The sequence below is a fragment of the Lepisma saccharinum genome, chromosome 10 (assembly GCF_977018435.1).
Source record: "Lepisma saccharinum chromosome 10, izLepSacc3.1, whole genome shotgun sequence".
Taxonomy (NCBI): domain Eukaryota; kingdom Metazoa; phylum Arthropoda; class Insecta; order Zygentoma; family Lepismatidae; genus Lepisma; species Lepisma saccharinum.
The window spans coordinates 40,925,997-40,952,773 of record NC_139238.1 but is presented as its reverse complement, the minus strand read 5'-3'; the positions used below and the strand labels follow the sequence as shown (position 1 = coordinate 40,952,773).

General features: G+C 38.2%; 1 protein-coding gene across 2 annotated transcripts in view; it reads left to right on the top strand.

Annotated features, from left to right (window-relative positions):
- The window catches only part of LOC145994335 (inactive ubiquitin carboxyl-terminal hydrolase MINDY-4B-like), a 439,761-nt gene that overhangs the window by 233,718 nt on the left and 179,266 nt on the right, over positions 1-26,777 (top strand). Inside the window, exon 1 of one of the 2 annotated variants that reach the window (XM_083130449.1) lies at positions 16,602-16,680. The exons of the other annotated variant lie outside the window; for it this stretch is intronic. Within the exon in view, the coding sequence (XP_082986575.1) occupies positions 16,626-16,680 (55 nt within the window). The 5' untranslated portion in view covers positions 16,602-16,625. Of the gene's footprint in view, positions 1-16,601; positions 16,681-26,777 lie in introns of those variants that run through there. 2 annotated transcript variants of the gene reach the window in all.

Here is a 26,777-nt window from a genome sequence, read left to right as displayed (position 1 = left end):
AGAAGCCGGCGCTTGTTTGGTTCTTGCGTGGGCTGAGCCATTGCCCTTAACCCTCGCGTGACGTCATCACGTAATGGCGCTGCGGTATGCCTTTTCGATAAAAGATAACCCTGGGGTGTAATATCACATTCTTCCAGCGATTTAATATGGGGACGTGAACCCATACACAAAAGTCAACGCTGCCATAAATATCGCGACGCATTGCTTTATGGGTCAGATGTTTCGCGAAGATCGTCAGGTGGTATTTTCGCAGATGTCGCCACGTGTCTGCCATCGCCAAAGACTTTGTACGTGTTCTCTAGATGGCTTGACGGCGCTGAATGCAGGAAAGTTAGAATGGCTAAACGGATTTAAATAATTATCCCATGCGTACAGCAAATTTAAATTGACAATGAAATGTTATTATTAGTAATAAAGGCAAGTTAATGTGACTGTGTTTGTCGCGACCATTGACGCACGATGCCCAATCTCCATCCGCATACATTCAGGGGTTCGCACTTATCGCCCTGGTTCCTTTAAATTAAAACCAGAGCGTCTATATTCTTGTTGTATTGCCTTTTGATTTACAATAATTGATTACATTGCAATATATGGTGGCATGAATTATTTGTTTGTATCTGAAGTGGCCCCGGTGTCCGGGGCAGATTCAGATATTTGGTATTACAATATAATTGTAGTTAAGAGATACATATAAGAGATACATTGAAAAATGTCTTATTTTTATTAATCTTATTGGAAATCAAATGTTTAATACTAAATACGTACTATTGTTTTACATGATCTTCGCTTTCGTGTTTGTTACGGACGATATATCGAAATCTAGAGAATAGCCATATATCGTGCTCTGAAGATGTCAATATAATACTCTTCGTTGTAAATGAAGTTAAATAGGCTGTGTTTCTGAAAAATGTCAGGTCGTGAGTAGTGATATGTTTTCCAGCATTGCCTGTTATCCGATCGTTTTGTAGCTTCCTCTTAAAAATACCCATCAGGCCAACATGTAGTGTCTGGATTCGATGTCTTCACTGAGGGGGGTGGGGGGGGCATGATACTAGAACTATTCCGTTATCTTTTGCAAACAGAATAGCGTCAAAACTCCAATGGCTTTCGTGGCTATTTATTAGTAAAACAACTTGCTGCATCTAACAAGTTTCTTAACATGTTCAAGACATTTTGCAAACAAAGCTCCTGTCATCCATGAACTACATGGACTGTTCACCATTTAAAATTGCGTGAAATGCATTAGTTAATATGTTTGTGCTGAACTTACGGAAATTTTATCACTGTTCAAATGTGCCCAAAGAGTGCTGTTCAAACCTGCCCCACAGGTCTATGATAGACAAATCCACCCGTCATAAGGTAAAGCTAATAGATAAATACGTTTCCGCATAGTAGAACACAAACCTATTCATAAGCAATAATATTCTGTAGCCAAACATACGTCTTGGCCTTTTACGTGGTTGTTATCTTTTTACAACTTTTGACGAGAAGAATTACAGTATAGGGAGTTAGACACACGATCTCACCCTAAATGTTTATGAACTGATGTATGGTCCGAATACATCCTGCGCATCTGCAGGGCTGTCTCACTACCGCTGCTCACAGTTTCTTCGTTTTTCTGGAGAATTCACGATGATCAAATCTGCCCTATGTTCATATGTACCCCTGTCTCCCCCATGCTTTTAAATGATTTTTCACACGGCGAATTGTCTCTAAGAACGATTGAAAGGTATGTTACTGTTTATATTTTTTAAAAAATGTTATTTTGTGAGTTATTTATTTCATTTCATTCAGAATTTTTAACGAGGGGTGTTACGTGGGCAGTTACCCTCTGGTTACTCCTTGTCTTCAAAAAGTCAAATTTGCTTTTTAATTCTACTTTACGATCAGATAGGTTAATCTAGGCTGAACCAACAGTTTGAAATGACATCTTAACCACTGTGCCATGTGTCTAAGCCGGGAATCGTACCCAGGAACCCTTGATTTAAAGACGACAGTGTTAGCACCACGTTATCGGGTAGCTATTTCAAGTTGACGTATACGTTAAGGAAAATAATATGGTCGTCGATGGTTTGCTGTTGGATGTGCGGTGTATGAGTAGGCTATAATACATATTTCCATTTGGATCCGGAATAAATTTTAAAAAAGCACTCCAAATATGTATGCCATATCTTTTGATTCTTGAGAAATACGCATTGAAATCTATTCTTGTTCAGTCGACGAAAGGTTACCAAGTTCAGCCCGTATTTTGAAGTGGAATTGTCTTCTCCACATTTTCTCTCAACTTCTTTACGCAACCAGTGTTGCCACAATCTGAGAGTCGAACTTCTCTTTCTCTAAATTCCCCTCCCCAACCAATTTTCCTTCGGATTAGGAAAATTGAAATCTGCGGTCACAAGACATCAGCATTACTATTATTATAAACGAAACCATAGAGAGCATCAACGTACAGTAGTACTATAATTGACTGAATGAACTAAAACAGCACAAAATGAAGGTTATTGATAACAATTATAAAAAAATATCAATGATAAAATAATAAAAAATATGGACATTATTATGAGAGTTGTTATACTATTGTGTTATTGCAATAATATAAAAAATGAACAATAATTAAATGGGAAGATATTTATTATTCCCAGTCCAAATTATTATTATTATTATTTGTGGGATTAATTTACACCACTAAAATCTTCGAGGATACTGAACATAGCATGTGAGTCCTATATTCCATGCAAAGGTGAATTTTTCATATTTTTTTCTTTTTCCTCGTCATTTGTATTTTTACCTAAATTTTCCAACTTTAATGGACTAGTTTTGACAAATTGATCACACATGAATGCATTAAAGTGCACGGATCATTATGGTACAAATTTGCAAAATGGCGCAGAGAAAAATGGAAAAGTCAGTTAGTATATTTGTTATAAGTTCATAGTCAACTTGTCGCCTCGATGACATAGCACGTCGGCTGAATAGTTGTTGCTTTAAGTCCACTTTATTCACAGATAGGGTAATCGGAACTGGACCTGAAGTTTAAAGAGGGATCCGAACTTATATGGGCTTCAAGTGGGTATCGTACCCGGGACCCTTGATTACAATGCGAAGATGTTACCACTACGCGACCGTGGAGCCTCTCGACCACTTAAAGTGGTCGACTTTAAATCTCGCTACCGTAGTGCTGGGTTCGATTCCGTTCCTCGGCATGATTCTTCTTCATGATGATTAGCCGAATGTGTCTGGAAAGCGACGTAAAAAAACAGTGTAGTCAACTTGTTACTCTCAATCCTACGAGTTATGCAACCCAAACTGCAGTGCGTTTGCTTGGGTTGCCTAAGACGCAGGCGTTTGAAATTGGTCGGGTGATTAGTTTTCTAAAGACCCTGCAAAGGCTACGAATTTTATTTACTTTATTTTAACACATGTATGAGTTTGAATTGACGTTTTAAGTCCACTTTTTGCACAGATAGTATAATCGAGACTGGACCTACAGCATACATGAATGGACACATTCATGATAAATGTGTCAACGTAACAGAAGGCGTTGAAAATATAGGAGTCGAACTCGATGCTGCATATTCCTCATTCCTCTGCATTAACCTCACACACCAAGCAAAATTGAAAAAAACTATGCGCAACTACTGTGCACTTGTACTCCACAGAAGCCAATTATACCGTAGCGAGCGACAACTACAGCCGAAAGGAAGAGCGTAAATGGCAACAAAGTGGCAGGTCATTATCGGTGCTACATTGCTATACACTGTTACGCCAACCACTGTTAATCAATATCAGCTGCCTTTATTTCCTTCCTTTCTCAAAGCATAAGGTTCTTTTTACTTCATGTTTCATATTTGTACGTTTTCAACGAGCTGAGATATTGGCATTTTTCAGGGTTTTGCAACAAGAGAATCGCTATAAATAACCTAACAAGTTTACAAATATGACTCCTGACTGACTTTCAACTTCGATGAACGATCGTGTGTAGTCAAGTCTACAATATCAAAATGAAGTCCCGGATTCGAGTCCAGGTCAAGTCATGGGTGTTTCTTTGTGAGTGTCCTTGATAGATTCTTTTATCGTCGCAATTCGTCTAAAGAGAGAGAAATGTCACATAAATTCGAAAATACTAAGTCAGACCAATTGATCAATGTGAGGCATAACTAATATTAAAATCGCATCCAGTGATTTCTAATTAAAGTCACTGAATTAAGTAGTACAAAAATGAACAAAATATGGTAGCAATGTCTATCCTAGTAGCAGAAATATTTACACTCTTAACTCAGAATATTACGATTAATATTCAATATCCAACCGATCAGAGGATTCAGCCCTATAATCAACACTTAGCTCAGTAACATAATCTTCAAATGAAATAAAACAATCATTTGAGAAACAGCAAAACACATTTTTAAGCTCCATGGTTACCCATCAATACAATATTACACATATAGAATTTCATTTGTTTTTCAATATGAATTGTGAAGGAATAAAGGAAAACTAAAATATTAACAATCCCCAATTAGCAGTTTCAGCCCATAATTTTGTTTCTTATTGCAACACAATCTTTCAGCTGAAAAACAAGATACATACAAACTAAACACATTAAATTATTTGTTAGGAGTGGGCTCGTCTCAAGTGCCAAAAATTTAACTTCTCAAGGTCGTGTAAGGAAGGGAAAGGTGTTTCCATTATTGTCCTTGGTTATATTTTCTGCCTGAGTGGAACCACCAATTCAACTTTTTCCGATAGGCAGACGCATCGAATTTCCTTTCTTCTCATAACCTTTCCCACGACGCAATATTCGAACTAATTTTAACCGCTATTAATTTCGAATCTCTTTTCCCATAACTTCATTCTCTCAGAGCCGCCACGTTCGATTTTCCCACCACCTTCGTCCTCTTCTTCTTCTCGGAGATTGAAAAACGACTTCCAGGGAGAGGAGGACCACTCACAGGATACGTCCATCTTCTATCCATAACCCTTTCCCCAATTTCCTCTTCGATTTTGGCCACATCCGGCTTTGTGTCCGGAAATTGTATTGGATCGATTATTTCCGTGCTTCAACAGAGCATCACGGTTAAGGGTCTTCCTTTCCAGTGTTGCCAGGAGATGAGCTTTTAACGTTACTTTATGGAACTGTTTCGTGAGAATGGGACTAAAGATTAAGTAAAAGCGAAAGAAATGAAGTGTTCGATACCGTACCGTAACTGCATTCGCTTAAATCAGTCGTGTCAAACTAAATGGCAATTTCATTGTCCATTAAAAATGCTCAGGGTCAACACTGATCATAGCGCATCAGCCCTCGGCCAGCGTCTTCCAAGCATCGGTTTTTATTGGGTGGCGTTTGGTCAGTCCATAGAGACCCATCGCTGCTACTTTCTAGCCTTCGAACCCGAAGCCCACCACTTCTTCTTTTCAAGTAACTTCCCAATTATCCTCAGGGTGCTAGGCCAACACCGAACATTTTGGAGCTACCACTGGAAATCAAATCCAAGACCGCCTTCACCAACTGCGAAAGCGCTAGCGGCTACACGGAACCTTAGTAATACTCTTACTACGAACACGTGGTTGCGTTTGTCGACGGGGCATAGCTCCAGCTGCACGTGTTCGCAGTAGTGAAAAGGAAGTTGTGTTCTGCAGTTGTTGTTGGAAATGGGTCTCTCGACTGAGGAAAAAGTATGCATAGTTGAGCATTATTTCCGCTCATACGGAAGCGGTCGTGAAGGTGGACCGAGTTTGAAAAAGGTGGCTGGTCTATATGCAACCCAAATGACAATCGCCCACTCCACATGCCCTAACCTAACCTAACCTTAGGTTTCCTGACAGTTATGCAACCCAAAAGGTACGATTGTTATTTGGTTTGCATATAGACCAGTCACTATATTGTAACATGTCTTATACTTTTGTTCATCTTTTCATTTCAGTACTGTATATTTTGGCGCATACTGTATATATAGAGGCAAATTGTTCGTCTAGGTGTCTTTTACACACTGTAAGTTTATCGGTATTGTTAAAAAATATACTCTCTCTTCCCACTTACACATACACACATACACACACATACACACACAAACACAGGAAAAAACAATACAGAGTGTACCAGAAGGGATAGTGTAGACTGAAACGGTAAAAAGTTCACCAAAGTAGAAGCAAAAAAGTCTCAGTGAACATGGGATCGGAAACGAACCGTTTGTGAGATAATTTCGAATGTATGGTTACTATACGCCACTTACTTCAGTGTTTGTACACATCGTATGATTTTCACGTGTGAGGTGCCGTAGTCCTACTTAGCAACAAATAGCAGAATTAGAAGGTACACCTTGCTAGACATTACTGTTGTTTTTATTACAGTACGTTACATGTGCGGCAGTGTTCAGTTTTAAACAAATAAACCTCGGAATGGCCAAGAAGACAAGCGTACGACCCCATGTTTACTGAGACTTTATTGCTTCTACTATCGTGAACTTTTCGCCGTTTGAGTTTCCGCTATAATTTCTGGTACACCCTGTATGAATACATAACTCCTACTTGCACATTGCAACGAGTTGTGAAGGTCCCACACATCTCTGCAAATCTGTGAAGATGATGTGATCAGCACAGGTTTCCACCAAGTGCCCATTTATCAGAGGCTAGGTGAACAAAAAAAAAAAAAAAAAACTGAAATGAAAAAATTCCCACCTGAAATCACGCACTAAGGAAATCGAAGTCGGGACTCTGGCGTGGCACTAAGAAGCTCTACCCACTAGACACCGTGAATAACACACACACATACACACACACACACTCTAAGTAATTGCTGATGTAATTTTGAAAAATGATGAATTATACAGACATAAACAATATATATTAAAGCATATTCTATCTGCAAGCTTGATTGCTGACTAGTGATTGCATAACGCAACAGCGCAAGTGTTGCCAGCTTCTAATTTTGTTTGTAGATGGAGTTGGAGTTGGTGTTTTAAGTCCACATTATGCACAGTAAGGCTAATTGGGACTGGAACTACAGTTTTAAGTGGGACCCGAACCCCTATGTGCCTTCATCGGGTATGGAACCCGCGACCACCTTGATTACAAGGCGACGACGCTATCATTGCGCCATCTGGGAGATTCTCTTCTAATTTTGTGTCGCTAGGTATAGCATTAAATTCTGAAGACCAATTCTTTGGAATTTATCTTGAATTCTCATTTCTAGCAAGTATGCAATTATTTCAGAACTTTCCATTTATTAGTTTGCCGACATATAAAGATTTTATATGAGGTCTGTCGTTATCTCTCTGTCAGCCCTCAGATATTTGTTACAAGACGATGACAGGGCACGTAAAAGTATTTTTTTCTCAGCATTGCAGATTCGTATCCTAAAATTCCGTTAAATGAGGTACAACTGGCAACCATGCACAGTTCATTCCATTCATTTCCTTTGATTGATTACACAAACATTCTTAGTGGATTGAGTCGTGAGAAGAAGAGGTAGTCCTTACGTAAAGATCCATGGCGCAATCTTATTGGTTGATCGAGGCGCAGTGGGAGGAGCTGATAGAATAGTGAAAGGGGAAATCCTCTATATGTTTACGTCTTCAGTTACGAATTTCAAGGTTGGTGAAAGTGGATCAGGTCCATATTATGTTCATCTGTCTTTCAGTCGGAGAAGTTACGGTGTATTGATTTGCAGAGGATAATTTCGCAGCGAAATTTTGACTTTTTCGACGTTATCTATCGAATAGCGTAACATCCTGGCAGAAAATTCGAATCCAATTGGAAAAACCATTGAAACTTTTACAATGAGGTTTAACAAAGGGGTTAATTTTCTGTGTAGACAGTTATAATTGCCTAGTTTAAAGCTATACGACTACATTTCCGTCGAGCCCACTTCCGTGGCGGAGTGGTTAGCACAGGGAGCTACAACGCCAGGGGTTTTGGGTTCGAATCCTGGCCTTGGAGTGGGTACTCTTTCTGAGTGCTTCGTCAAATTGTATCACATCCCCACCCATCCTCATCGTCACCATTAGCCAAAAGTGACAGAAAAGCGACGCTAGGTAAGAAAATTAAATATATTCCGTCGTATCTTAGGATATTTTTAATATGTGCGTGTAGTACTTTACAAAATTATGGATTTTTAAGTCAACAAAGAATTTTCGAGACAAAGGAGGTTATGTGCGATATACAAGTCTCATTCAATATATAACTGGAAATATGTTGTAACAAATATTTATTACTAGTACCAAAACAACTAGAGTACTATGTTTCAACATAGCCCCCCCCCTCCTAGTTCAATACACCTACTCCAGAGCTTGGTGAGCACTGATTTCACAGGGAAAAAAATATTTTGGACGCGTGCGTAACCACTCATGCACCGCTGACTGGACTTCGTCTTCATTCTGGAACTTCGATCCACTTAGTGCATCTTTCAGTGGGCCAAAAGATGGTGGAAATCGGAAGGTGCGAGATCGGGCGAATATGGAGGGTGGGGCAAGCACTAAAACTTTAGGTCCTCGATGGTAGACAAAGTGACATTGGCAGTGTGTGGTCCCGCAATGTCATGGAACCAAAGCAAGTCAGTGAACACCAGACCACGTCGTCTCTGCAGAATGGCTGGTTTCAGTTTTTCGCGCAAAAGATTGGATAACAATCACGGTCGTATTTAAGATTCTTTATACTAGTTTTCCGGTTATTTATTGAATGCACCTTGTTTGTGCATGTGCATATATTGCGTGATTCGAGAGGGCTAGGCCGATATGGAGGGGAAACACGGCTGCAGCTACAAGCCGTTTGCAGCAGAATCCACTCTTTTTCTCCCTTTCTCTACCGTTATGCGCGACTTTGCTCCACAGATTCCCGAGACAGAGTGTACGTCATCCAATCTTCTTTTTCCCGGAATCATGTGTGTAGCTCGTTGAGTTACAAAACAAGTAACGTTAAGTCTTCTGATGAGCTTGTCCACACCCAACATCGCGGTACTAAACACGGCTCTACTTCGTACCAAATTAAGAAACATAATTAGCAGAAACATCTGGAATCAAACCAAATTACTTCTGTTGTGCACTTGGCTTCTCCCACAGATGATGAAGCCCGCCGTTATGTGCTAACGATGTGCATTGCAAAGTACCTCCCGGCGTTAAGGGACCACAGAGAACCGCGTCGTATCGCTGAAAGATCCAGGGGCAAGATTAATTAAATGAACACGCGAACGCGCGCCGTGGTGCTAATCACAGCGGTCTACGAAGCTCTAAGATTTCGTTCACGGCTCAACACGCGATTTAGATGCCTTCAACGATAAGGTGCCAACGTAAAAGTAGAAGTTGGAGATGCGTTTTGTACACTGTCGCTTTGTTGGTTTCTTTGAGTTTTTGGTTTAAGTCCACTCCATGCACAGATAGGCTAATCGGGACTGGACCTACAGTGACAATTGGGATCTCAACTACTATGTGCTTTCACTGGGTATCGATCCCCTTGATTACCACTACGCCATCCGGGAGCCCCCCCCCTTACTGCATAGTTGCGATATATTTCGTGGATAACCAATCTGAGCATGACGTTAGTATTTTGTAGTATTAAGTAAGAGTAGCTGGTTACTTTTTGAAATGACCAAGGTCGTGCCTTGGGCAGTTTTTGTGGAAATTGAAACCCTCCCGGGAATCATGGAGATAATAATTATGATGGACTATGAAAAAAATAGCTATAGGTCTTTTCTACTGTTGCAGCTGGCAAGGGAAGTGAGGAGCGGGGAATAACCAGACAACAGCGGTGGCACCGAGAGTTACGACGCGGCGGGAGGAAGTACTACGTGAATCTTGTTCTACTGGCTGCTGCGTTTCTTATCGTGATGGATTGGTCACTTCCCCGCTCCCCATTTCTCTTGCCAGCATGAGGATAAGCCGCCGGAAGAGTAGAAAAGACCTGTAGTTACAGCTAGTTTTTACGTGTACGTATAGTAAAATATGGATTAAACATTGTGCATCTCATAGTCAAAACTAGCGTAAACTAATATATTATATCAATATCATGCAAATGATATTAATATGAGAGCCATTTGGCATGATTTCTTTATGGCAATTGGAAATTAAACTTTGTTATCTTCCTACATGTAGTTTATCTTCTCAATTTCAAATAAAATTCTAAATTTTGTAAAAAAGATCAAGATCATTTCCACCAAAATAAAACATTCAGAAACAATAAAGAAAAATGTTAGAAAAATAATCAAAAGTCCAGAGCCATCTATTGTTCACCATAGCAAACCATATCCCAAAATAGTAGTGATTTTTTTAAACCTATTTTATTTCAAATTATTCAATAATCAGTTAAAATCAGACAATATTGTAAAAAACTATTCAAATTTGTTAATATAAAACTTTGTAGAAATTATGTCAACTTGTATTTGATTCTGGAAAGAAAAAATATCAATAAAGAATGAGGTAAAAATTATCATGACTTCTGAAAGAATATGGCTAAAGCCTGAAATCGAAAAATTGTAAGTAGTTTCTTATTTCTTTATTCCAGGTTGCGTTTGTGTTTTACCGAAGCAATGTGACGTGTAATATTCGTATATTTCGCATCAAGTGCTTAAAAAACATCATAATATCTATAGTCGAAACTTGTTTACCCTAGACACATTCAAGTTTAAACCAAGAAACTTTTCGTACTTAACCCACGAACGATTGAACTTTTGTGTAGGATTTTTAAAATAATATTTTGATTTTGTTCAGTTAGACTTAAACTGTGGAGTAAGTTGTGAAAACTAAACTACTGTATAATGTACAGCAATTTAAAGCTAAACTCCATGGCGGAACGTTGAGGACCAGTCTTCGAGTGACGCGTGGCCTGCGTCACTGAGCCATCGCCTCTGTTTTCTGTATTTCGAGAACGGAGCCCGCCACTTCTTTACAAATATATCCACAATTATTTTATCTTCTCCTCACGATGTCTGATCAACACTGGAATTATAGGGTTACCACCGAGAATCGAACCCTGGACCGCTCGCATACAGGCTAGAGTGCTAGAAACCTATTCAACTTTTGTGCTAGTAGGATATTTCACTATATAAGCCTTCGTTACAACTAATTGTAGTTAGGACTAGTTCCACCTACAGGCATCGACAAAAACTAACTTTTACTACTTACTACTAGTTTTAACTAAATGTTCTGAGGTTAGGATTTACATATGCGCTCGGTTCACGACATGTATGGCTTAGTCAAAACTCGGCTAGAAGTTTTTTTGGGCACGCAAGCAGCTAGTAGTATTAGTAGTAAGCACTTCCAGCTGTTTGACTTTGAACTTCACATTCAGTTTACTAGGTCAGTGAGGTGTTGGAATATATTTCTGTATTTATGGTTTGGTTACTATTTCTTTATTCATGTTTTTATAAATAAATTATCTCTCTATGATTGGGTAGGCATGAAGGGATTCATCTGAAAATCAACAAGGAATTTTCTTCGCTGGCAGGAGAACTATACAATTTCATACCTTATTATGACCACAAATTACTCTCGATTCTTGTCTATCAGAATCACAGCCAGGAAGCAGTCGCTAGAAACTCCAAGTATTGCTGAGTAAAGATATTACATCAATCTTTGTGGGGCACCAGGTTAACAAACAACTTTGAGGAAGTAAAGATGTGCATCGACCTGGTGTTTACAACAGCAATACTTGGAGGATAAATAGTGTGTATTCTGATAGAGAGGGATCAGTGTGATCTGAACAGAGAGCAGGGGATCATAGACACGACTGGAGAGAGAGTGAGTGGTCTTGCTACGCACATCTGTCTGAAGGCCTGATGCAGGTCCGACACCAAGGTAGTGGTGCAGTTACACTCTACCTACACTACAACATCGGAAAGAACAAGTCTATCTTCTACTTCCATACCACGAGACTTCGAGAACATCAGCTTCTAGTTGAATCAGGTATTTTCTAACATCATGCCGAGACAATCATAGTGAGACCTAAAATCCAAATTAGAGTGTATTGTGTGTTCATTGTCATTCACTGCTATTCAAGTATGTAAAACCTCTCGCATAAGTGTTATTCGCCAAGCGAGTGTCAGCGAAGCAAAGTGCTATCGCAACATGTGGGACATGTAATGGTCCCAGGTAGTGTTGCCCACGAGACGAGACTTTGGCCTGTCTCGTCTCGTGGAAATGCTGTGAAATGCAGTCTCGTCTCGAAAATATTAGTTTGTCTCGGGACACATGATCAATCTCGTCTCGTCTCGAATTTCTAAAAGCCTGTCCCGTCTCGTCCCGTGGGCAATACTAGCCCAGTGATATAACGATTAACTAGATTAACGACTGCTTTTACAGTTAATGTTTGTACGATTCAACAGCGATGAGCAACATTATAGTGTGCTAAAATATAGGAATATAATGTTAACAGTCGTTTATATCTCTCTTACGGGAAAATGTGGTGAGTGATATATTTATTAAAGAATAATAAATGAAATGAATTTTCTTACTTCTATTTATTTTAAGACCTAAACATAAGAAGTTTATTATAATTGAATGAAGATCAATGTTAATTTTAGGTGGACACATCACTGAAGGAGAAAAGCAACTTGCAGATCTTGTACGTAACACGTTCAACACTGTTAGAAGTTGTCGAGAATTGTACAGTATTCTACGGTTAAAATTGAATAGTCTGACTGTTGATTTACAAAACAGGACTTAACCGTTTTTTTTAAAATTTAAATTGAAATATGTTATCATTCATAAAGATTGATAAGGATTATAAATTACAGTTGACTGCGCCATAAATTTATGTCTTGTAGTATCTGAGTAACCAACCAAGTATCGAACGATTCTACTTTTGATAAGAGTAGCATGTCATGAACACTGGAAGATAAATAAATTTAGGGACATGAAGATTTGAAAGTTTTCGTAAGCCTGGTATGAGAGCACTGTAAGGGCGTTGCACCTGAATGACGTTAGGAGCGACTCGGAGGAGTGTGCAGTGTAGTCAACCTTCGCTTTAACAGCTGCACTCACCGGAAAAGAGTTGAAAGCAATGCTTTCAATTATTTCCCCCGACCGTTTGCTCTTGCGGTTTGGAGAGATTGAATTGTGAGATCGATCCAAATCTAACAGGACCAGTCTTCTTTCTGTAGTGATAAATCAGGCCCACGATATATGCTAGTCGATATTGCAGTATCCAGTGGCTTAAACATGGACTGTTTGCGAAAATTGCCAAATTAATGTCTCTGTGTTTCTGAGAGTTAAGCGTATCTTTTTGTACTATTGCACGATTGCGTTCTTTATAATGGAAACCACCTGCCTAATGTAATATTAAGTTGACTGCTTTCTATCACATTTAAATAACCCCGTCAAGTCAGCGAAGATGGAATATAACTACACTGTAAATTCCATATTTTCTATCATCCGTGCCAGGGCTACAGGAAGTTGTGTCCTTTAAACCTGTTGCTTCTCAATGAGCTTCCCCATATAGTATGTGTACAAGTTGACATGGGCCTAGCCCTAGTACAAGTGCTACCTAGCCCTAGTACACGGATCCCACTATAAAATGTACATCCAGTTTCGATTAGCCTATTTGCGCATAAAGTGGATTTCAATCTTGGAAAAACGCGTTGCTTCCTAGTGGGGGAATCCAAGTGGAAAAGTAAAAAGTCGATACCTCCTTTCAGCAACAAACTTCATTTTGAGAACGTCCTGGCTTGGATTGCCACGATTGATGATAGACTCAAATCAGAATTTGAAAATTAAACCGGAAGATGAAAGAGGGGATCAGGGAAATTCTTTGAGGGAACGTCAAATAAGTGGGAAGCAAAGAGGATTGTACAGTTACGCCTTCATTCATTCTCTCCCTGTGATACACGGAGGACCAATAATATTATCTCGTTGTCTTCTTAAAGTTTATGTAATTCTTGGTACACTTCAGTGAAATTAAATTACACAACCATTTATTATGAGCCTCAAATTACCTAGAAAGAAAAATTGAATGTATGCAACTACGCTGCACAGTTTAACAGCTTGGCATTACGATCAGCAGAATAATTCACCTATCTACAAATTTGTTTATTTGGATCCACTTTATTCTCAGATAGTCTTATCGAGACTGGACCCGCAGTTACAAGGCCACAACGTTAACACTAAGCTACCGAGAAGCCCATATATCTATACATAATTAGGAAGATATCTGCTTGGTATGTCTGAGCAAATAGCATAGTTAAATAATGTTTCAAATATCATATATTGTACTCGATAAAATTGTAGAACGAAGTAGAAAGCCTCGTACACTAAGTGTCGTCTTGTCACGATTTTGCAAGGGTCTCCTCTCAATTTCGAGTTGAGTTTAGTTGAGTTGGTGTTTTAAGTCCACTTTATGCACGGTAAGGCTAATCGGGGCTGGACCTACAGCTTAAAGTGGGATCCGAACCACTTGTGCCTCCACCGGGTATCGAACCCGGGACTCCTTGATTACAAGGCGATGACGCTACCACTGCGCCATGGGGGAGGCCCTCTCTAATTTCGAGACCAAGGTCAGTTTATACAAAATACAAACACAAATCAAACAATCCTGCCTTTAGTGGTTATATGCCTCTGACTAAGCTATTTTCGACAAGATAAAGCCATCTGCTACAATCTACTAGACTCATTGTAATTGATTTTCTTTCGTGGCATGACCACACGCACGCGACTTGCAGTATTTGTCCTCCATCTGCACCACACCCACAACTTTGTTTTCAACGTCACAGTGGGGTGCGCACTCTTGATAACAGCTTGGTTATTGATATCAACGGTCAAGTTCGAATTCCGATGAAAGGCCAGAGTTTGCGTGAAAAAGTTTGAGAATGACATAAGAGCAGTGTTGCCAGATGTTAATATATATACACAGTTCTTTTGTTGATTTCGTAAGGCACCCATATGTAAACCTCTGTTTCACGTAGTACACCCTCCCTTTTGCAGACTAACAAAGTTCTGGCGTCTAGACCTGCAACCAGAAAAAGTTCTCTGCAGGACTTTTGTTGTGTCTTCTAGATGTATTTCTGACTGTCCCTTCATCCATCTCATCGTATCACCATTCATTACTATCGTTGCGATTAGCCAAAAGTGACAAAAGATCGACGGACAATAAAACAAATCAATCAGTGTTGATGAACAACGTACTCGATCACGGGTGCCTGCAAAAAAATTCCCACAATATAAAAAAAACTCATGTTCTCAAGTGGGTATATTAAAAAACCGAGTAACGTCATGCTAAGGGTCACCGTGAGATACATTTTTATGAGAGAAAAACTAGAGAAATATTCCATATATAGATAGAAAAGCAGGACAAATGGGGAGAGAGGGACAGAGAAAGAGGTGAAGAGAGAGAGAAAGAAGTAAAGAGACAGCGGAGAGAAAGTGAGAGGCGAGATAAAGAAATAAAGCAGTAAGAGTGAGAGAGAGAGAAAGAAAGAGAAGGAGAGACAGAAGAGAGAGAAACAGAGCCAAGAGAAAGAGATATAAATAGATGGAAGGAGAAATGTAGAGGCAGAGGAAACAGAAACAGAGACTGAGAGATGGGAAACAGGAGAGAGAAACAGAGAGGAGGGGGATAGGGGAGAGAAAGTTAGAAATAGAGAGAGAGAGAGGAGCGAAAGCGACAAACAGACAGAAGTACAGAGAGAGAGAGAGAGACAAGCGAGAGAGAGAAATACAGAGTAAAAGATAGAGAGCTGGAGACAGGAAAGATAGACAGAAGGAGAGTGGAGAGAAAGACATGAGAAACAAGAGAGTGAGACAAAAGAATGAAAAGTAAATCATAGCATCTTGAGAGAGGAGGAGAACGTGAAGGAGAAAACGAGACAGGAAAGTGGAGAGAGAATATGGTAAAATAATAAAAAAAGAAAAGTAACGTTATAACGTATTCAAAGGCTGAGAAAGAAAGGCAAAAATGTAGAAATGAAGATACAGTAAAGAAAAAGAAGGAATCTACAAACAGAAGTGAAAAGGGAAAAATAAGTATTTTCCCCTTATTCCTGAGACAAGAAGGAAGTAATCAGTAAGTGAAGGAAGAATAGAAGCTAAAGAGTACCTTCCGAGGCCAGAACGGAGTAAATCATACAAATCGCTCAAGAAATGTGAACTGCGAAATAATCACAGTTACTGGACAGCGATATACATAATATAATACGTTTAGAATATATTGTAATTGTAAGTAGTACAATAAACATAATATTATCTTAATTATAGTGCTGTTTCTAGTGCTGGAATAATTGGACTATTCTTACCAGAGATTACTTCACTTCTCCCTTGATATTGTTTCAGCACATGTCTTACAATTATTCCATAAGTAGAAAGAACAATTTTAATTATTTTTATACCACGAGCATCTAAAATCTTTCATGCTGGTTCTTCCAGCGTTTAAATAGCGCCACCTATAACCGTGGGAAGGCCTTGGAAAAATCATTGCCGAGATAGTTTCAAGGTCACTTTTTCGTGGCAGACCTGGCAACATTGACAGGAGCGCCGACAGCCAATAGGAATCGGTTTTCGAAGTGCCGCAAGGTCTAATATCTTCGGTAGGTTGGGTGCGTGCGGCTGCCGTGGCTTGGTGAAGAGGGCGCATGTCGTAATTCGGGATTAATTTACGGGAGTCGCGGAAGAGTTTCGTGTCCCGATTGTTCTCGCCTTGAAGTGTACGGGATGAGCGCCGAAGGAGAGGAGAGCTTGAAGCGGTTCTTTGGAATCAAAAAGAAAGGTTAGTGCGCTTGAGGTTCTGTACTTTATTATTGTGGTGCTGTATTGCTACTAGGGCGGTACCGAGACAAGTCGAAACTGTCTCGTTATTGGTGACGACGCCGAAGGGGGGAATTGACATTGGCGTCGCAGAAATTTTTATAGGGGGTTCAGGCCTTTCACAAAACTTGGATGGTAGAAATGAAAATAACAATAACACACTACAAACTGAAATATGATCCAGTTTTATGTCAATTTTATTATATCCTTGGGATGATTTTATTATTTAATCCACCAGATGATTGAATATTCACCACTACTGCTTTCTATTATTTTTTAACGTTCCGTACGGTTAGTGTAGTGATAGACATAGTTATTCAATTTATTATTAACTTGTACACACCTTGTTTGAGAAAATACTTTGAAATTTAGGAGGAAGATTTTAGTCACAAAGTTAATGTTGTTTGATCTGTAACGTAAAGCATTTTTTTTAAAAAAAAAATTGTAGGACCATTTATTTCTTGGATTAAATGATAGGATAGAAAGCAGGTTTTGGTATTTTACACGCAATTTTATTTCGATCTAATGCAGTTTTTTCTTCGGCTATTTTGTTGATTGATTGATTTGGTTTACTTTATTTCGCTTTTGTGTCACTTTGGCTAATTTGCGAAGATGGGGATGAGTGATGATATGATCAAATTGATGATTGGACACTCACAATCCATGCCCAGGCCGGGATTCGAAATCGGGACCCCTGGCGTCGTAGCGGCTATTTTGTTCCTATACTAACTAATTGAACATGATTTATGTCACTAACTACAAGAATAAAAATAGTTCTGTTTTTTGTTCCTGGGGATGAACACCAAGTAATTGTCCTGGTGAGTCACGGTTCTCACAGAAAAGCCACTGCCCCTGGTTTATTTTTTGCTATGTGGTGTCGTTTTTTCTTTAACTTTTGGCAAATCACTACAATGAGAATGGGCGATGATGTGATGCCATTGATGCAATGACACTGACAGAGATCACCTATGCCCAGGCCGGGATTCGAATCCGATAAGTTCGGTGGTGAGAGACTTCCCCGAGACCACCTCCGTGGCGGAGTGGTTAGAACAGCGTGTTACGACGCTTGGGGTTCTTGGTTGGAAAATTCATGAATAAACTCCTTACTGTAAGAGCAGGGTACTGTTTCGTTTTAAACTGGGGCCGCAATATTCGCTTTGTCTTTTAACTCTGACAAACTTTCGTTCTGGCGAGTGAATATGTCTGAAAAACAATGAGACCTTTTGCCAAAGATTATATGAACATGTTCGAGCTTGTTTTTAAGTTCAGTTTATGCACAGGCGGGCTAATTCGGACTGGAGCTTCAGTTTAAACTGGAATAATAAGCACTATGTGCCTCTATCGGGTATCGATTCCGGGATCCCTTGATTACAATGTGATGACGTTACCACTACGCCATCACCATATGAGAAACAGAAGAACGAAACTCTAGAAATGCGGTTTTCAGTTTGTTTACGTAAACCCTCTGAAGAGCTCTATTTGGATTCAGATCGACATATCTCCACTTCTAATCGTTACCAGTAAGGTGGAATTATATGTATCCAATTTACCAACTCCTTTTAAGAGTCATGCATATTCCTAAGAATACGTTATTTCCTCTCTCCCATAAATTGGAGTCACGCTCCTCTGGTTCTCCAACCACGATATATCTCCGCGTGTGTATATTGTATGTTATTGGTAGAAGTAAAGACATTTGTTATTGAATCATTTCTTACGCCAATTTTTGTATAGGCCCTATTATTCACTTCCTTTCTACTTGGCCCTCCGTCAGAATTGTTTTCTGTTGTCGCTAATGTCTCGTTCTCTGTTACGCCTCGATTTCCAAACCCAGTCTCGTTCTTTTGTCTCGGACCTAGAAACATGTAATTTGTCAATTTTTAAAAATCACGATAAACAATGTATTTAGCCTATCTATAAGAAATCAGACGACCACTGTCATATACCTTAAAAAAACATTGATGCCGACCTCCGTGACGGAGTGGTTAGCACAGCGGTCCCGGGTTAGAATCCCAGCACGGGTGTTCTTTGTGAGTGCCATTTCATCAACTTCATCATATTACTCGTATTCGCGATTAGCCAAAAGTGGCAAAAAAGCGAAGTAAAATAAACAAAATCGGGCATTCCACGTGAAAGTTCCCCTGAACCTCAATTTTTAAAATTAAATGCAATGCTGAAACTTGATCCTATCTTGTAAGTGAACAATCTAAAATTGTATTTTGGATAAAAATTCAAGTATTTTACATAATAACGTTAGATAGTAGAATGTAGTTTACATGTTATTCATTAATTTTAATATTTTTATTTACTTGTGTTTTCTATTGTGTCCCACCTGTGACACCAAAATACAATTAATTTCTCCTTTAACTGTTCCATTTCCCCCTCATCTCCACTAGAATATTCAAAGGTCAATTACCTTCTGTCTTTGTCTGAATAATTTATATTTCATCACTTGACAAATGACGGAATTTAAAATAAATTTCCTATTAAGTAAAGAGGCAGTGATTCGTCTGTCCTACCCGTGACACAAAATTGTTCACTTTTAGCCACAAATGTGGGAAAGTATTTTAAGGGTAGTTATGTTTAATCAATAGTATTATACATGTTTTCGTAGTCGTCATAATCGCTAGTTATGGCTGTGATAAGGTCTTGGGAAAGCTGAGTGACCACACAAGTTGTTAACTTGAAAAAATAATTAGATTAATTAATTAATTTAATTATTGATTTGCTTTATTTTACTTTGCTTTTGTGCCACTTTTGGCTAATTGTTAAGATGGGGATGAGTGATAATGTGATGAAATTGATGAATGGACACTCATAAATATCCATGACTAGGCTAGGATTCGGACCCGGGACTCCTGTCGTCGTAGCGCGAACTGCTAACCACTTTGCCACGGAGGCCGTCAAAATAATTAGAGTATGAAGTATAAAGCGTACTATAAATTATAACTGTATCTACAAATAGCCTTCAGGTTAGTGCAAAATAGTATCCATGGATAATATCCATATAATCAAGCTATGAGGAAAATTAACAAATATGTTCAGTAATCCTATAGGAAGGCCAAGACGAAGATGGAGGGACAACGTTGAGATGGACCTAAAGGAAATCGGTAGGGATGGAAAATAGTATATAGATCTTGCTCAAGATAGGGACAGATGGAAGGCCTGTGTTGCTGCAGCCATGAAAATTCTGGTTTAAGAAGGCTAGAGAGTTAGTTAGTTAGTTAGTTAGTTTTGTTCAGTAGTCTGTTGTTGATTAGAAGAGAGTTAGTTTAGATTCCTGAGGCGCCATGTTGGACATAAGTTGAAAGGTTATTAAACCTTGTTTTGTGTTTTATGTACAGATAGTGTATTATTGAGTCTATCCATGTTTAACTTGCACCTAAGCATTTTAATCACTCGGAACGTTTCAGAACATACGATTTGTTTTCCAAAAGTGAAAACAAACTCCATTCTAATTATCTTGTTACATTAGTTAAGGAGGTAATTGTTCTTGCTCCCTGAAGAACATTGAATTCTTCGTTCATCTCGATTACAATCTTATACGGATCGGTATATTTTCTATAGATACTTTTTCGGTATCGGCAAAAAATTATATTGGTCTATCCCTAACGAATAAACAACATACTTCATTCTAATAAATTGGCGACTCACGAGGGGTAGCCGCCATTCTAGGAAACGTGCCACTTGCAACTTTCAACCTGGTAAATCTTTGGAGATTTCCACGGAAGAGGCCCGTCAACAAGTCATTTATGATCCGACTGTGGTTGTTATGTTTTCAGAGCTTGCTTGTCCGACCAGGCACGAAAACTCTTTCCCTCCACGAAGACGAATGACCTCTTAAAAGAACATGAAGACGTTTTTTTGCGTAGCGTGTTGATCCCGACACGCCATCTCAAATCCAGCACCTTCCGCTTCTCCTTCTACAATAACGACATCTAGTTTCGAAACTTTTAACTTAAGAAGGTAGACATATTGGCTTGTTGCTTCATAATCTCAAGGAACGATCATGGAATAATTACTCACCAGGAAATTATCCAAACTTTGATGAAGGTTGTACTTTATGAGAAGGAAGAGATTATTTATATTTTTAACAAGTATATGCACATAGGGGTAAAAAAGGATGGGAGAAGTGGCGACCGCCCAAGGCCTCTCACTTGAAGGGGCTTTGCGTTCTTTTGACTTTATACGAATAAAATGTAATAAATGGAAGTGAGAAAAATATATGGAAAAGCCTAAATTATGTTGACGATAAAACCAGGGGGCGAAATCCCGGTGGGGAAATTCCCCCCACCAACGATTTTGTCCTGAAATTGTCCAAACTCTTTCAGGGGGAGAGAGTTTTCGTTTTAACAATAAACAAAAACAATTAGTTTGGTATTTGAATATGCTTGACTGGAATAATATCGAAAACCTACAAAAAGAACGGACAAGAAAGGGCCTCATCTCTTAGTTCACTGAACACACCAATCCTCAGAACACAGAAATTAGACCGACTTGTTATTTCTTCTCCACTTCTCATAGCCTTTTGTCAGTAACCACGAAGTATATAAATATATTAATAAAGCATGTAATAGCATTTATATGTGAATTTTATACAGAAAGCTATTATCTCCTTAATGTCTAATTTTTGTCCCTCCGCATTGTTTATAGCATCAGTAGTACATTAAAATCTTCAATTTGCAATTACATTTTGAATGAAAGACAGTCGATATAATATATTGTATATTTTATAATATAATTTGATTATTTAATAATTGACATATTTAATGACATTATATATACGTATATATATATAGAGTGTATGTGTGTGTGTCTGTCTGTCTGTCTGTCTGTCTGCTCCTTCCCCCCACCAATCTGCAGTGATTTCGCACCCTGGATAAAACTACAACATTGTGTATTTATCCGATTACAAATCCTAGTTAAACGTTAGAATTTGAATGAATATGTCAAATTTAATATTTTAAATGCGTTATAATGAAACTCGGAAGTACCGTGTGTCCATTTCGATCTTCAGCCGAGAGATCGGGAGAAGCATGGCGGGCGGCGCTGACGGAGATGCCGACATTTGCGGCCTGTAATGCCCGCTTATTTTTATGGACATACGCAGACATTTATATAAATATTGCAAAACGAGCACTAACCTGTGTTATAACACGCAAAAGTTCTTCTGTAATTCATCCAAGTGCTGCTCTTATATACACAAATAAATACGCTATAGAAACGATGTTAAGAGCCAGAGATAATAAAGCATTTTAATCATAGTTTTGACCAGTAACGTCCTGCTTAAGTTTATATCCTTGAAAGAGTTTTGTGGCCATGGGAATCGTTTGGAGGTTTCGAATGTGCAACACTGTATCAAGATTACGCTGCAGACGAAAGCGTTAAAAGTGAATGGTGTTCGTGAGCTTCCTTGCAATCCGAAATCTCCGAGCTCGAGTTTTTTTGTTCCTTCGCGACTAGATGAAGACAGAGCTGTGAATATAGTGGCGAGCAATGTAAACCAAGAGCGTGTTAATTTCGTACTGTGCGCAAGAGTTTTATTCTTGGTTACTTGTTTGTGTTATTGCAGTGTGTATGTGTGTTGTGTCAGTGAGACGATTGGAATGCCAGCCGCAAGGTTCACGTTAGAACAAAGATTTTTTATGTATAACACGTACGTGTCCCAGGCGTTTCAACTCCACATAGAGATACGGTTAGACATCTTGTCCTTAAATTACGAGAAACTGGATCGTTAAATTTTAAAACACCTAAGCAAAAACGACGGATTATAACCGAAGCAAAACTCGATGATATTGGTGCAGCGTTAGAACGTTCTCCAAACAAACCTCTACGCCGTGTTTCACAAGAGGTGGGCGTGCCAAAATCATCGGCACATACAGCCACTAATCTACTAAAATTAAAACCGTACTCTTATAACACAGGTTAGTGCTCGTTTTGCAATTTATATAAATGTCTACATATGTCCATAAAAATAAGCGGACATTACAGGGCGCAAATGTCGGCATCTCCGTCAGCGCCGCTCGCCACGCTTCTCCCGATCTTTCGGCTGAAGATCGAAATGGACGCACAGTAGGTGTTTATGCACTAGGCAACAATGCACACTCAACGTTACCACATAAAGCGTTGTAACAAGCGATTCTTAGCATCTGCTCGCATTGTTTGACTCTCAACCGTATTTAGTGTCCGCTACAGTAGGTGTAACGGTGAAGTGATATTACAGTTAACAGTTATATGTTAAATGGGAAGAAAATTAAAATCTGGAGCATCTAAAAGAAACAGAAAGGCTGAAATAGAAGACAGAATAAAAGTTTAGGTGGGTCAGTGATGAAATACTTGAAAACGAATAAGAAAAAGTGTTGCAAATGACGTTAATATACAGTTCCGGATTACCCAATACGCAGAATAGGCAACGGTCTATGAGTCCCATGCATTTTAAGAGCCCCTAGACAAAGGATAGAAGTGATAATGGTTTGATCTTGAAAGGAATTACAATCGAGATCTTTTAAATTGCTTCCAAAAGATAGAAAAAAATGAATCAACTAAAAAAACGATAACTTTACATTAAAAACGATTTATATAGCACAATTAATCTTAATATTAATGTGTAGTCAGTAGTTTTTATAAATTAGGTAATGTCTGTTCCTTAGTAAATAGCCTAACTGCATCAGGAAAAGGCTGAAAAATACCACTTATCCCAACCTTATTAGGGCCCCTCCGAATTTGAATATACCATAAAACCCTACGCTCAAGCAAGTTAAAAAAAACTCTAATCAAAACACATACAATGAAAATAATAAAAGAAACAACTCTAACAAATAAGTCCAATATCATTTACTATAAGAAAGTATTTATTACATGTACATAACATTTTGTATCGATTTACATTAAGATATCAAATTTATAGAACGGAGGGGGGCCTCCACATTCTTTTCTCCCAGGGCTTCGCGAAATGTTGCTTCGCCAATCAGCACGTGGAACGTAGTTGTAGTAGAATGTCTTCGTGAAGTTCTAAAGTTGAAGATCATTCACTGCCATCGATTCTCCTCATGCAGTAGTTCTCTGTCCAATGGGCAGGTTTTCAATGCGCCATCCAGGCTTTCCGATCCTTCGCCTTACACTTCACGTTAGCGTATCGTTTGTTTGAAGTTTTGTTTAAGTCTAATTTGTTACGCCCTTGCACAATTTCATAAAGTCAGATATGTTAAAAATGTACAAGTCATAAATTTAAAAAAGATTAATATTGAAGAGATTTCATAAAGCTTGTTTATAAACAAAATTGTCAGATGTAGATAATATTATGACGTAAACGTGGATTCGTCAATCATAAAATTGTTGGTGTTAATGTACTAACCTTTATGTGATGAACTAATCGTGGTGTATTTAAAACTGTAATTACTCAATTATGGAAAGATTTATTAACATAAAAGGATATGTCATTTCACTTTGAATATTCCACAAAACTCAAATATGTACTATATTAAGATTATTTACATGTAATGACACAAAATGTTGTGTCATAAAATTACTAAAACCGGGGGTTCAAGGCTGAGAGCATGAGTATAAATACCCCGGTTATTTGACGGGTTCGAAGAGCTTATATAACAAGATGTCTCAATCGGACTCGTAAATCCCTAGTAGTTTGGCATTTACTAAACAGATGTCTCTCTTTTAGACAAGAGAACCTTGCTGACCGGTACCTCCGAAACGGGCATCAATTTGCGATGCTAAAGAGGCTGATAGGTAAACATAAAACGACTGGTTCTATGTTTTGGTGAAATACACCAATTGAGTGAGCTAGGAGTTTGAAAAGGAGATCTTCTAAACGTATTGATTTCAGACTAAGAATCACGTAAATTTGTTCTTTCGTGTATAATACTAAACTTAATTACATGTTATGTTAGTGCAAGAAATGTTTGTGTTTCATCAGCGCAAACTACGACAATTTGTGAACCCAGCTGATTGGTAATGTTAATTACATGGATGTCCAACGTGTAACTACTACTAATATTCCTTTATTTAACTAACTAACTAACTCCCTAGCCTTCTTAAACCCGAAGGTTCATGGCTGCAGCAACACAGGCCTTCCATCTTTCCCTATCTTGAGCAAGATCTATATACTCTTTTCCATCCCTACCGATTTCCCTTAGGTCCATCTCAATGTTGTCCCTCCATCTTCGTCTTGGCCTTCCTACAGGTCTCTTACCATCAGGTTTCCCAACAAGAATCCTGTAAACTCCTCTTTCCTCTCCCATTCGTGCCACATGGCCTGCCCACCTAAGTCTTCTTGATTTAATCATTCTAATAATATCTGGACATGCATACAAATTATGTAGTTCTAAATTATGTAACCTTCTCCACTCACCTGTCTCCTCATCCCTTTTAGGTCCAAATATTTTCCTAAGAATCTTATTTTCAAATACTCTCAATTTATGTTCCTCTTTCAATGCAAGGGACCAAGTTTCACATCCATATAATACTACAGGCAAAATTACTGTTTTGTATATTTTAACTTTTAGTTTCTTAGATATTAAACGAGAAGACAAAAGTTTATGAAGAGAGAAGTAACATGCATTTCCTGAATTAAGCCTACTTTTTATTTCCTCTTTAATATCATTTTCATTTGTTAATATTACTCCTAAGTATTTGAATTTGGAAACTGGTTCAAATGAGTTGTTATCAATAATTAGATTTTGATTATTACCTAACACTTGGTATCGGCCTGTAAGCATATATTTAGTTTTCTCTTTGTTAACTTCCAAACCTATCTCTTTAGCAGTTTTGAGAAATATTTTAGCATTATTCTTAATTGTATTCACATCATCCCCCAGTAAGTCTACATCATCTGCATATGCTAACAACTGAGTCACACCATTTAATTTTAGTCCTTCTTTAGTTTCTTTTACCTTCCTTACAGCATATTCTAAGGCAAAATTAAAGAGCAATGGAGATAATGCATCTCCTTGTTTTAACCCATCATGAATTGTAAATTTGTCAGACATATTAATACCCACACGAATTTTACTTTCTGTTTCACTGGTGCATATTTTTATCATACTAACAAGCCTCTTAGGTATTCCATACTCTACTAATATATTATATAATTTATCTCTTTTGACCGAATCATATGCTTTTTTGAAATCAATGAATAGCTGATGGACATTTTGATTATATTCCCATTTTTTTTCAAGTGTCTGTCTGATGTGAAAAATTTGATCTGTAGTTGATCTGTTACGTTTAAATCCACATTGATAATCACCTATAATTTCATTAGCATATGGGGTTAGTCTTGTTAAAAGAATGTTAGATAATATTTTATATGTTGTTGAAAGTAAAGAAATTCCACGGTAATTATTGCAGTTCATTTTATCACCTTTTTTAAACACAGGAACAATGATGGATTCTTTCCACTGTTGAGGGATTTCTTCTTTATTCCATATTAAACAAATTAATTTATGAATTTGACATATTAATGAATTTCCACCATATTTAATTAACTCAGCTGGTATTAAATCAATGCCAGGTGCTTTGTTATTCTTTAGCCTTTTAATAGCATCTTTAACTTCAGTCAAGTTAAGTTCTGGAACTAAAGGTTCTGCTGTGTGGACTTCATTTACTTCTGATTTATCTCTTACATGAACATTTAAAAGGTCATTAAAGTAGTTCTTCCATCTATTTAGAATATCGCTTGGGAGTCATTCCTTGCCAAATCAACACAGATATGTGCAATTTTTAACCTGACCATCTCCGATTTTCATGAAATTTGGGGAGTTGAAACTATGCATGGAACTTAGTAACTATGAAAATTTTTAGTTTCTTGCGTCTTGTAATTGTTAAATTATTCAAGGTCAAAATTAGCAGAAATTGCCCTTTTTGAGCCCGCTTAGCTATACTACATGTGCTGTAACTCCGCCCCTATTTTGCCTAGGAAGCTGAAATCAAGCTTATTGTACAGAGAATTGAACAAGCTTTCCAGTGATATATAACAAACCCACCTTTCGATAAAAATATAATTTTGTCACGTGACCTTGCCCTTTGACCTTGAATATCTCAAAACATGTC